This window comes from Corvus moneduloides, chromosome 8, assembly GCF_009650955.1.
Source record: "Corvus moneduloides isolate bCorMon1 chromosome 8, bCorMon1.pri, whole genome shotgun sequence".
NCBI lineage: Eukaryota > Metazoa > Chordata > Aves > Passeriformes > Corvidae > Corvus > Corvus moneduloides.
The window spans coordinates 27934061-27946566 of NC_045483.1; the positions used below are offsets into that span (position 1 = coordinate 27934061).

At 37.1% G+C, this 12506-nt stretch overlaps 1 protein-coding gene across 1 annotated transcript in view; it reads left to right on the forward strand.

Annotated features, from left to right (window-relative positions):
• The window catches only part of WAPL (WAPL cohesin release factor), a 354794-nt gene extending 342686 nt beyond the window's left edge, over positions 1 to 12108 (forward strand). The window contains 11 exon segments of the mRNA XM_032117114.1: positions 92 to 203; positions 1205 to 1302; positions 2844 to 2920; positions 4113 to 4288; positions 4594 to 4709; positions 5384 to 5545; positions 6745 to 6952; positions 8121 to 8209; positions 9208 to 9232; positions 9235 to 9302; positions 9641 to 12108. Of these exon segments, the coding sequence (XP_031973005.1) occupies positions 92 to 203; positions 1205 to 1302; positions 2844 to 2920; positions 4113 to 4288; positions 4594 to 4709; positions 5384 to 5545; positions 6745 to 6952; positions 8121 to 8209; positions 9208 to 9232; positions 9235 to 9302; positions 9641 to 9706 (1197 nt within the window). The 3' untranslated portion in view covers positions 9707 to 12108.
• Positions 12109 to 12506: the final 398 nt, after the last annotated feature.

Here is a 12506-nt window from a genome sequence, read left to right on the forward strand (position 1 = left end):
GGTTTTCATGTGACGTATATTTGTATGACTTGATATATTGGCTACAGCTGCAAATGATGATTTTACTAATTCCAGAACCTAATTCTTTCAGACTGGGCATTTGGCAATGGAGACATTACTGTCTCTCACCTCAAAGCGAGCTGGGGACTGGTTTAAAGAAGAACTGCGACTTCTGGGTGGTCTGGATCATATTGTAGATAAAGGTATAGTGGGGATACTGCTTTGACAGCATGAAAAAAGAGTGAACTGTAGTAAGATGTTTGCTTTTTGGAATGTTCATTTCCTGTGGTTAAAAATAGAAATATTATGTATTTTTCTTAGCAGGGTTAAAAATAAAGTGCACAATTCAATATGAAGTTACTGAGAAATATTAGTGACTTTAATCTGTTGCATGTGGGATTGAAGTTAGTTTTCATATTAAAACAGAATGTGAATGTAAAGTGTTGCATTATAATGTGTAAATGGCTTAAGCTTGGACAGAATGCTGTTACATATCTCTGTACAGCACACTTATTCTAGAGTAGACTCTCCTTTATAGTCTTCTAGAATTATTTTCAGACCAGATATTTTTAAACTAAGTATACCAAAGGAAGTAAACCCTTCAAGAAGAAATTGTGGGGGAGGGGGGACAGTTGATTTCATTATTTTTTCAAAGATGTGTCTCAGTTACTGTGTTTTTGATCAGAATCTCACAGGTAGGAAAAGGGACATTTTTAACTGAATTCTTGACCTGAATAAAGCTTGGTCTTAAGTAAACAGAGGGAGAACAAAGGAAGGATTGGAGAGATAAAAGTATTCAATTTGAACACAGTTTCAAGTTATGGTTTCAGGCTTGTAAAGTGTGGGAAGTGTGTGCTTGCCCTATCTCTTTCCTCTTCTAAAAGACTCTCTTAGAGTTAAGGAACACAGTCGTGTACTGGACACTGTTTTTGGAAGGAGAAAATAAAATACATGGCTAGGTGATTTGTAACAACAATCTCAAACTTGTAAAGACAAAATTGTAAGGTTTGGTTTTTTTTCATTTACATGGAAAAATGAAAAATTTTGGAGTGCTCATCATGAATTCATGATTGTTTCCTGGCATTGGAGGTGTGCAAAGTGTAAAACAAGGTTGATAGCAACTCTTGAGTAGCAGGTTGGTTTGTACACCTAGCTTTTGAAGACCTCTTACTTATGGAGGAAAACAACTTCTTTTTGTGTTTAGTTAAAGAATGTGTGGATCACCTAAGCAGTGATGAAAACGAAGAGAAGTTGGTTGCTTCGTTATGGGGTGCAGAGAGATGTTTACGGGTCTTAGAAAGCGTGAGTATGAGCAGATCCTTTGCATTTCTGAAAGCTGCTTCTTAAGCAGACCTGTTCTGGTTTACATTGTTTCAGTATGGAGTCACATTATAGCTCTATAAGGTTGATTATTTTTTCATAGACTGTACTAACTTTCTGATGCTTATCAGTGTTTCTGTAATGTTTGAAAATTTAATATACTATTCTGTGTGTGTGTACTGCGTTCCAAGATTATTTTTGGTAAGAACAACTGAATGTAACATGATTCTTTTTCTTAAGTTCCTACAAAAAGCTGCTGTTTATGGATGCTGTTTTTGAGGCATGAGTTTGACTCTCTAATGTGTGTCTAGTAGTAACTGATCATTATAGAAGTGGGATTTTCTTAGAAGCAATAAATCAATTTTAAGAATTGCTACTTTGAACCATCAGCTGGGGAAGTGCTGAAAGAGAAAATTGCCCTGAAAGGCAAACGAGTCCTGTCATCAGTTGAGTGCGTAAATGCAGATGGTAAATATTTCTTTGAGAACTTGGAAGAAAATCAAAATACATGGTGGTACTTTTGTAGAGTTTACTTGACAGGAATGGTGAGTGTGTTTCTCTGCACTGCCTTGTTTTGCCAAGTTTAGTGTTTGTTCCTGGTTTTACTGTTTCTGTTGTGATACCTGAAGAAAGCAGAAGAGCCTTGTTATGTTCTAGCTGGACATGTCCACACATCAGAAAACAGCTGGGATCAGAGTACAGGTTAATGAATCTTGCTGAACACCTTAGACCCAAATTAGAGGGAAAGTAGCTCCAGTGGTCTCTTGTTTTCTTCACTAAAGTAGAAGGACAGACTTAGAGAGTAAATGCAAGCTAAAAACTGAGAAACAAGAACCATTGCTGAAGGGTGACTTGAAAATTCTCTTTACCTGTCTTTTCAGCAGTGAGAAAAAAAAATTCAGATTAATTTTCTGCTTTTATATTCAATAGATGGAATTGCCAAGCAACAGTAGAAGAGCCTTGTCTAGTGTTAGAATATTCAAATTTGGACGTACGGGTGTTTGTGATGTAGTAAGATCCTTCGGAACTTGGCAGAGATGACAAAATCAAAACATGCCAAATCATGCAAGTCCAAGAGAAGAACTCCACTGTTTCTCAAAGTTGATTCCAAATTTCAGTCAAGGGAATCAGAGAAGACCTTGTGTGTTACGGTTGGACGTGTAGTAAGCTCTCAGAAGTGGATTTGATGTCAAGTCCTTAAAATACCACATATATAATTGTATTCTGTGTGCCCACTTGGGATACTGTAGTCCCAGAATGTGGATTCAGGGTTCTGCTGTGGCGAAACGTTCTGCTGCATGGTTTCTGTACTTCATCAGGGAAGATGGGTTTATCTTCAATGCCACAATTACTTAGAGATGAAAACTCCAAGGAAATACTGGAAAATGAGAAGTGAAAGTTTACACTGGATAATAGCCAAGAAATGTGGAACTGAATAAAGTGTAGTGGTAGTAAAAGGAAATGCTTCTCTTTCGGGGAAAAAAACTCCCACTTTTAATACTACTTTCTCCTTCTCTCTTTAGGTAACTGTGCATAATCCAGAAAATCAGAGCTATCTGATAGCATACAAAGACTCACAACTCATAGTCTCCTCAGCTAAGTAAGTTGTTTTTAAAAAAAAAAAAAAATCCCGAAAACCCCTAGTTTTGCAAAATACCTCACATGATAAGGAAAAAAAAGAAATGGTTTATGCCATGGTTTATATTTGGGACGAATAACCCCAAAGCTTCCACTGTTGCTTTTCATTGAGTAAAGTTAATGTAGATGGGGGTATGGGCAACTACCTGAGTACTACCAATGTGTAATGCTGCTACTGTTGGGCCTGTAGAAGCTGCAGACTGTGGGTTGAGCTCCTGCTGTACTAAGTAGGAACACAGAAGAGGGTGAAGCGACATTTATTTATTGTGTTTTCATTATGCTTAAGTGTTTACTGGAATGGAGCATAGCAGAATTGACAGTGTAACTAAGAATCAAAATAGTGATATTTTGTTCTGGCATTTCTTCGTGGCAGAGATTCTTGTACAAACACCTCTAACCCATTTATCAATCTGGGTGAGGTCTCAGTTGGCTGGCAGAGCCTGTCTGCACCTTGTATTGCTCTTCGTAAGAGAACAAATGCAGCTGAAAGTTTGACTCTGCAGACCTCATTGGAAACATGATTTCACGGTAATAGGTTAGCTATTTGGAGTATTTCTTTAAATTAAAACAAAGCAAGCCACAGTTTAATATGTTATTTAAACCAGTATATATTTCTGACATTTCAGGTTTTGTTTGTAATGGAAATCAGTGTTGTGGTTTAACATGAAACTAATGTTATGCAGTAGAATCGTGCCTGTGGTCTCTTAGTGTTATAAGATTAAGATTTTACTGCTGGGAAGTCATGTGTCATTCCTTACTGAGTGGAAATAGCTCTGAGAACAAGAGAACATTCTGGTAACATTGTCGGAATCATGTTGTATCTTGATGGTCGGAGGATATGAGAGGCTGGGTTTGTAAGAAGAGGAGATATCTTTTGTTAGACCACGTGATGAAGCTGGAAAGGAAAATTAACTAGCCCTTGAAATATCAAGCTGATAAAGCTCTGAGATTTCCAGGTTTTTGTTTTCACAGTTTTCAGTTGAGCTTATAAAAGATTTTGTAGGTGATAAGTTTATCTCTCCCTACAGACTGGGTATCAGAAAAATTCTGCATAAAGCTCTGTGTTTAAGGTTTTTTTCCTTGTGAAACAAGTATAAAGGTGGAATGCTCTGTATGTTGTGAAGATAATTTTGTTCTGCTCCTTCTCCCTGCAGAGCACTGCAGCATTGTGAGGAGTTAATCCAGAGATATAATCGTGCTGAAGACAGTATCTGTTTACCAGACAATAAGCCTCTGCCCCACCAGAATGTAACTAACCACGTGGGTAAAGCAGTGGAAGACTGCATGAGGGCCATCATTGGGGTCTTGCTCAACCTGACAAATGATAATGGTAAAACAGCAAATTTTTTGCATATTCTGTGGTGAAGTGTCAAATATACCATGAGTGTATATATTTTTCTGTATTGATTATGGCTTTTCAAGTCCAGTATAACAAAGCAGTTATGCATGGTAGGTGCCCTGAGTAATTTGTCTTTGTAAGCTGCGTGAAGAATTGCAAGTATGAAATGTTCAGATGAGGGCTTGGGCTGAGAGGGGCTGGTTTGTCATTAGGGCCAAAAGGTTTTTATTAGGCTGCTTACCATTATGAGTGTGAGTATTTTCAATATTGAGCCTCTGACCTCTCTTTGTTTGCAGAATGGGGTAGTACAAAAACAGGTGAACAAGATGGTCTGATAGGCACAGCGATGAATTGTGTGCTTCAGGTTCCAAAGTTCCTACCTCAAGAACAGAGATTTGATATTCGGGTGCTGGTAAGTTCTTGTGCTTGTTACATCAACAGAAAATGATTTGCCTCTTTCTTGTGCATTGAGCTGCTCTGGTTCCTCATTAAGGAATAGTTTCCCCTACGGTTTTCAGTAACCACATGTATACCTAAAGTGAGGTACTTAAAGTTTCTGTCAGGATTTTGTGGGTTTGACAGGTTTTTTCCCTGTATTTGGTGGGAAAAAGTGCACTGCTTGATGAACAAAGATTTAGCTAAGTAAGTATGTGAATTACTAATTTTCAAACATCTTTTCAATTGTGGAAAAATTGAGTTAAAGGCTTTTTCAGATTTACCTCAGCATATATAAAATGGGTCAGAGTGGCCTAAATAGCAACAATGAAACAGTGAAGGATCTCTTAAGAACATAAGCTGAGGGTTGGATACCTGAATTCCTAACCTGTAAATGAATCTTCAGCTCCAAAAATGTTTTAATGTTCAGAATTGGAAAAACAGAGATTCCTGCGTAAAAGTTCTCCTGTACAGGCATCTCTGTTTTGCCTTGTATTTCATTAAATCCTGATCCCTGTCTATCAGACTGTTTCATAAGTTGTGTATTCTCAGAAAGATAAGGCCTGAAGATGTTTATCTGAATAGATGTTTTTTGCTAAATTACCTTTTTTTGCAATGTGTGTAATCCTTCTTGACTTTGCAATCTTGCAGGGATTGGGTCTGTTGATCAATCTTGTCGAATACAGTGCCCGGAACAGGCACTGCCTTGTCAATATGGAAACATCGTGTTCTTTTGACTCCTTGTGTACGGCCGAAGGAGACGAAAGCCTGAAGATAACTGGACAGATTGATGCTGTTCAGGCTTTAGTGCAGGTGAGAAGTGTTTTCCTGCAGTAGGTACCATTTCTCACTATTAGACTGGCAGGGTTGGGAAGGGAGAACTTGGCAATGAAAGAGTGTCAGTTTTTCTGTTTAGCATTTGAGGAGTGGAGCAGACGTAGGGGGAAGATTGCTGCTCACAATCCTGACTTTTGCAGTACTGTTCATTACAGAAACAGCCTCCCTGGTAAAATACAGTGATTTACAGACATCCAGTAAAACTTTTCTTCCTATACAATTTATGTATAGTTTTATTGTTCCTAGATTATTTACTTTGACTTCTGTTCTAAATCAGCTGTAAACAACTTTTCTTTTACATGCTTTGCTTCCATAGATTTTTTTGAAGTACTATGTTTTTGGGAGTTTGCAGCTTTAAATTAAAAAATAGGATCATCCTTTATAAAAGCAGTAAAATACAGATGTAATGATTATGGATGTGAAACAGCATTCTTAAGTTGACTAGCTTATTAAAAAAAAAGAAATCCACCAATAATTTTGGTGACTGAGTTTCACCATGCAAACTAAAATGAAAAAACTGCAAGAAAATTAGACTTCTTGTTTCAATGGAGGTAATTTTATGGATGCTTTTAACAGTTGTATTTAACTTTGTGAAATAGCTGTCCAGCAGCAGACAAAAAAAATCAATAAAAATAATAATATTAAAAATCTTAATGTATATAGCTTGGCAAAGCAATATTTAAAACTGTTGGTTGTATGGTTTGGAAAATAATTAATGAGGAATAAGTGCACAATATGAGATTCCTGGGTCATTCACATTCTTGCTAAGTCATTTTAAATTACTCCTTCGTATTTTTGCTCTAAGAAAACCAAGAGGGGATGGTTAGCATGAAATGAAAATGAAAATTGGTAGAGAACAAAAACGGACAGGAAATTATGGCAGCTTTTAGTCTTCAAGCCATGTCTCAAGGAAAGTGAATGAACATTTATGATGCCCAAGTGGAGCCTGGCAAGTGGTTCAGCACCAGGGAGGGAGGCCTTGCTGCGGAGCACAGCACTAGTGTTGGGCCAGATTATATTTTACTTTGAAGAGGAAAAGCTTATCATTAAGAAAAGTATTGAAGACTAATTGTATTAAGGGGTAAATTGTGAACAGAAAATAAACCTGTAAGTATTAACTGAATGTGTTCAGGGTTTAGTTTCTAACAGAAATTCTCCTGGAATTCCCCCATTAGCTGTTCCTGGAGTGTGAGCGAGCGGCACAGCTGGCCGAGAGCCAGACGGACGAGCTGATTAAAGAAGCTCCCACTTCTCAGCATGATAAGAGTGGGGAATGGCAGGAGACAAGTGGGGAGATCCAGTGGGTCTCCACAGAGAAGTCAGACAGTACTGAGGAGAAGGATAAGAAGGAGGAAGACGATGAAGAACTTGATCTTAATAAAGGTACGTTGTCTGGCTGTGATGAGCTCAGAAAAGGCAAAGAACAGTTTGATAGAATAAAATCCCACCTTGTCCTCTGCTTCCTGTCTACATCCAGTGTTTTGGGCTGAGATTTCCTCAGTGTATCCCAGGTGAAACTGCTGCAGACCATAGGTAGGAGCCATTTAGATCTGGAACATGAGAAGCAGAGGAAGTTAGGCTACTTTTTATGTTTTTAATAGTACCTCTATCTGTTTTCTTAAAAAAACCCAAAAGAACAAAATCCCAAACCTTTTTGGGACACTCCATGTACAAAATATTCTGGAAATTATGGCTTTTAGGCTGTTCTCTTGTTCTTCTGGAATAGTCCTTGAAAGTGACCTGCCTTCGTTTTGTTTTCTAGGGTTCTTGTTTCAAGCTACTTTAAGGGTTGGGCTTTTTCCCCTCCTCTCCCTGTTTGCACTGTGCCTCTTCTGTCCCACCTGCTTTGTGTCTGTCTTCTCACTTCATCAGTGGTATCTGAGGTACCTGTGTAGTGCCTTGATGTGCTGCATCTTTGGTAGTTTGTTCTGGGAATTTGAGTATCTCTGACCTGTTACATAGTTTGTCTCTGGAAAATGGGTCTGAAACATCATTCCTTCTTGTTCAATCTTCTGATAGTAGATGCAGTGTATTACTTTTAATAGTTTTTTTTAACCTTAATGTTAGTAGGTGTAGTATATTACTTTTTCCAACTTTATATCCTTGTGTCTCTTTGTAGCTCCATCAGTTGGTGTCTGCAGTTATTTGTAGTTTTTCTCGAAATGCTGAGTCATCAGCAAAAATGCTTGTGCCTGTTATGCTTAATACAATAAACTACCTTGGGGGGAGTCTTTAAAGGCCTGTAGCATCACATGAAACATTTACATTGGTAGTTTGGTGTGTTCAGCATACAGTTTGCACATTGAAATGGCAAATGACAAAATACTGTGCAGCAGAATGAGTTGAAAGTGAATTAAGACCATTTTTTTTTGTCAAGAATGTGCTGCTGAGTCAGTAAGTGTGGCGTTTCCTGACTCTTCTGAAATCTCAGTCCAAAAGCTCGTTTTGCTTGAGAAAAAAGTGTTCTGGAAGTGATAATGAAAGATTGTCTTTGCAGCAGTAAAGATACCAGCTGCTTAGAGAATACAATACACTGTTGTCTCTTTTACAGCTCTTCAGCATGCTGGGAAGCACATGGAGGACTGCATTGTGGCCTCATACACAGCATTGCTTCTAGGCTGTCTCTGCCAGGAGAGTCCAGTAAGGAAATAAGTTGATCTTAAGTCCAGTATAATCTTTAATGAAGTGATAATTTGCTGTATTGAAAGGGGTTACGAAATTTGGTTTCAGTTTGAACGAGTACATTGGTGAAGCTGCACTGATGTACACAGCTTTGGGAAAAGTTGCCAGAGATATTCCATCCAAAACAAATTTTCTGAACATCACTGTGTTTATCAAAAACAGTTGGAATTGAATATTTGACCTCTTTTACCTCTCTCCCCTTACTTGTAGTCAGCAAAAGAATTACTTTGGAAAGGCAGAGGAAAACTGGCTAAGCCTGTTCTTTCTCAGTAGTTTTAGTAAGCAAGTTACCATCAGACTTACTTATTATCAGTCTGCTTTAATTTTTTCTTCCACTGAAGTCACATGAACTTGTGTGTGTTCCTATTAGTTCAAAATAATTGTCTCAGATTGGAAATATGTAATAGAAAGCTGAAGTTAAAAATATGGAACTCCAGTGGCCTGAGAACTCAAAATATGTTCACATGAAAATGAGTTCAGACCTTCAGGCTGTGTCTAATTTACCATGGTGGCAGAAATGGTCTTCGAGGTGCTGTTCTGTGCCTTTGGACTCATCAGTGTCCGTAACAGTTTTAGTGTTCAGAGTAAGACTGACAATAAGATCAGTAATTCTCAACCCTTTGCAGTTGTAAAGGGAGTGATCTCGTGGGGGGTTTAGTTCTTCTAGGTCCTGGGGAGGTCTGATAGTCCTTTTTTTTTCTTTTTTCTGTTTTTTAGGGAAAAAGCCTCAACAAACCAACAGTGAAAAATTATTTTAGCAATTGATTTCTAGAAACATACACATAGTAGAGATATGAGTATCGCTTGAGAGAGACTTAAATCATAAAGATGGTACCAAAAGCCATCTTAATAATGCTGTGAATTTACTTGTTCTTAGCTGCATCTCACATGCAGAGTATTATAGTTCTGTGTCAGAAAAATATTTCCCAAATGTAAAAGATTGTTTTGTTTCTTAGATCAATGTGACTACTGTGAGGGAGTACTACCTGAAGCGGACTTCTCGATAATGACGAAATGCTCAAAAAATTTCTCAGTTTTTATGAACCTTACTGTAAGTAATACATATTTTAAATTGACGTATGTAAATATTTTTGTTATTTTGTTTTCTGTTAATATTTCATGCATTTTTAGAAGCATTAACATTTTTTCGGTTTGTGTCTTCATAAGAGCACGGGCAATATTCTGTTTTTTAATACTGAAAGCCTATTTGTCTGTCATTATATTGTGATTGGTCAGGAAGATACTTCTGAATTGTCTGCCTGAACCTACTTGCTTTTACTGACACATAACTGTAAATACTAAAATTCTGAAAACAGAATAGCTCTCAGATGTTTGAAGGAGGTGCTACAAATGCTTGTTTGTTACTTGTGTTTTCTGTTGCATTTCCAGTGTGCTGTTGGAACAACAGGCCAGAAATCTATCTCTAGGGTGATTGAATACTTGGAACACTGCTAGATACTTAACTTCCGCTGCAGGCACTCTAATGCTGGAGCTACCCTTAGACAAAAGAAGAAGTCATGAAAGAAGTCCTTGAAGGATATACCAAGAGCATTCATCTGTGTCATTCGTGTTCGGATTTTTAAGGCTACCTGGTCTCTTAACCATGCATTCAGCATTTTCTAAAAGACAGTTACTACATCAATCTGCAACTATCAAAAATGAGGGGAAAAAGGTTCTGAGGAAAGTAAATAAAGAAACCTTGCTGTTTATGATGCAGTGCAGTATTTAAATGTTTTTGGCAGGGTTTACCCTCCCTATCTTTTTTTCTTGCTTTGTTCGTGACAAGTTTCAAGGGGAAAAACTTGCTGCTGATAGTGCAACTGCTGTTTACTGTTGAGCCACTGTTTCATGCCAGCCAGGTGCAAAGGCAGCTTAGCTACTGAGGTATCAAACAAATGTTCTAATAAAGAAGTTCTGGACAGCAGCACCGCTCCTATTTGAGTTTAATTTGCTCTTGCTTTTTTATTACGAGATTATTCCAAAATCATAAAATATAAATTTTTAAATACTTTTGTGATTTTAACTACTGTCTATATTTAAAATTTGTTGGAATCCAAAGAGGCGAGGATTGGATAGTTTATTTTTTATACTGTTTTGATTGAAATTAGGTCACTGAACTATTTCTCAGTTCTAAAACTCCCATGGCCCATGTACTGTAACCAGCTAGACCATAATGCTTTGTAGTTCCAAGAGCATGCAGACCCATAAACACACAAAACCATTGAGGGTACGTTATCCACAAAAGGAATAGTGACTGTAAAAAGTTGTGCCCTGTTTAAAATGCAAATGAAATGAAGAAAGAAAAAAAAAAATTTAAAAACCACTCAATCCCAGGGTAGTTTACACTTCTAATAAGCAAAAACTTTGAAATGCTGTTTTAATTTGTTTCAAGGAAGAACTCAAGGTGTGTTTTATAATGTTGAATACAAAGAATTTGGATGCTTTAGGGGGAAGAATTTTAAAGAAGCTAAAACACCAATGGGGATTAACGGTTCCAGCTGACATAATCTTTCTATTTCATCCTTCTGTAGTATGACAGAGTTGAAATGCATACAACACAAAGCCTTAAATTGCTGATATAGCTAAGATTTTGTTCAGTCTGAGGTCTAGTTCACAGCAAAGCATTGTGTTTGAGGACTTAAGTGGAACAAAGAATCCCAGAAAATACATGACTTTTTTAACAATTTTTTTCTTGCACTCACTATTCAGACCAACAGAATCGATTATTAATTATTTTTATTAAGGTGGTCTTGAATATTTGCAGACTGTTCTGCGATCTGCTTCGTTGACATTTTTAAATACCTGTATAGGTAGTTACATCATGTTACTCCATTGAATTTGTAAAACTTGAAGCCATAAAAATATTAGTTCTATGTATAATGAGGGGGAAATAACAGGAAATCTAACCTGCTTTTAGATCTTGTGTTATCTCCGTGTATAAAGTTAAGAACTTGTGCTTTTGTATCAGTGCCAGCTGTAAATTTTTTTACATACAGTGGCTGCCTTCTATGTCTTCCTATTTTTGATAATGCAGATTGTTGGGAATTCTGTAAGGAAGTAACTGATTAATGGCAAAAATCTTATGTTGGTCATATTTTTTTGCATTTTCTCTCATCACCTTCTAAAACTTAGTGTATCAGTGTAACTTAGAAAAGTTTTTGAGGTTGTATTCCCCTTCCGTAAAAAAAAACCAAAACAGTACTGAGAGAGGGAAAAAGATGTATGTAAATGATCTGCATCAGGAGGAAATTAGTAAATATTTGGCCCATCGAGTTTTTGGATTTTAGAGATTTTCACATACATAATGAGATTTCAAATTGTCTATGTAGTTTCCTGTGGAGAGATGGCAAGAGAAAAGAAGATGCAAATGTGATGATGGGGGAAAGCAGGGACAACTACCTTTCTTTGTTACACTGGTAATTGTTTGGGAATTGATTTACCTCAGTGTTTAACAGGTTTTTTTTAAATGTAACTAATTGTCAAGCACTGACAAATGCAGATTTTTTTTTTTTGAGGGTGGGGGGAGAAATCACCCTGTGAACTGCAGTGCATTTTTGTGTGTTAGACCCTCAAATAACTCTGCATTAAAGGGTACTTGAGGCCAACTTGCAAATTAAAGTTTTAAAGTAACTTTTTTTCCATTGTAAATATTTGTGTAAATACTCTCAATTGGAAATTAGAACAGTAGAGTACTTTTCTGAATCCAATCCTATTTTTATTTTATACAGTATTTCTCAGCTGTGATCTTTGGAGCAAAAGCCAACGGCAGGAAAAATAGTTTGTACCAGTTTCATGAAGTATGTCTTTGGGTTTTTGTAAATAATTTTAACTCAAATAAAATTGCTACTTTCAATACATATCTTGTCTTTTAACATGCAATAAACCACTCCTCTGAGTGATTGCAGAAAGAAGGCAGTGTCAGGTAAATTGCTAAAAAAAAAAGTGGTAAAAAAAAGGGTGAAAAAAGTAATAGTGGAGCATCCTGAAGGTAGTGCTTTGCTTTTCACCTCTGTGTTGGGAGAAAAAAATTCAGTGCCTGGACCTGAGGCTGTGGTCAGTCTAAACAGCCAAGGCTGGAAATTTTCTGGAGATGATGTAATGTGTCTCTTGATGCATTTTGGAGTTCTCTGCACAAGTTGCCATTGATCTTTCAGTAACAACTCTCGGGGCTGTAGTCAGAATAACATAAATGTGATAGAGCACAGGGAAAATGGCACAGTTCTTATGGTGAGACTTTTCACATCATGGGGGGTGC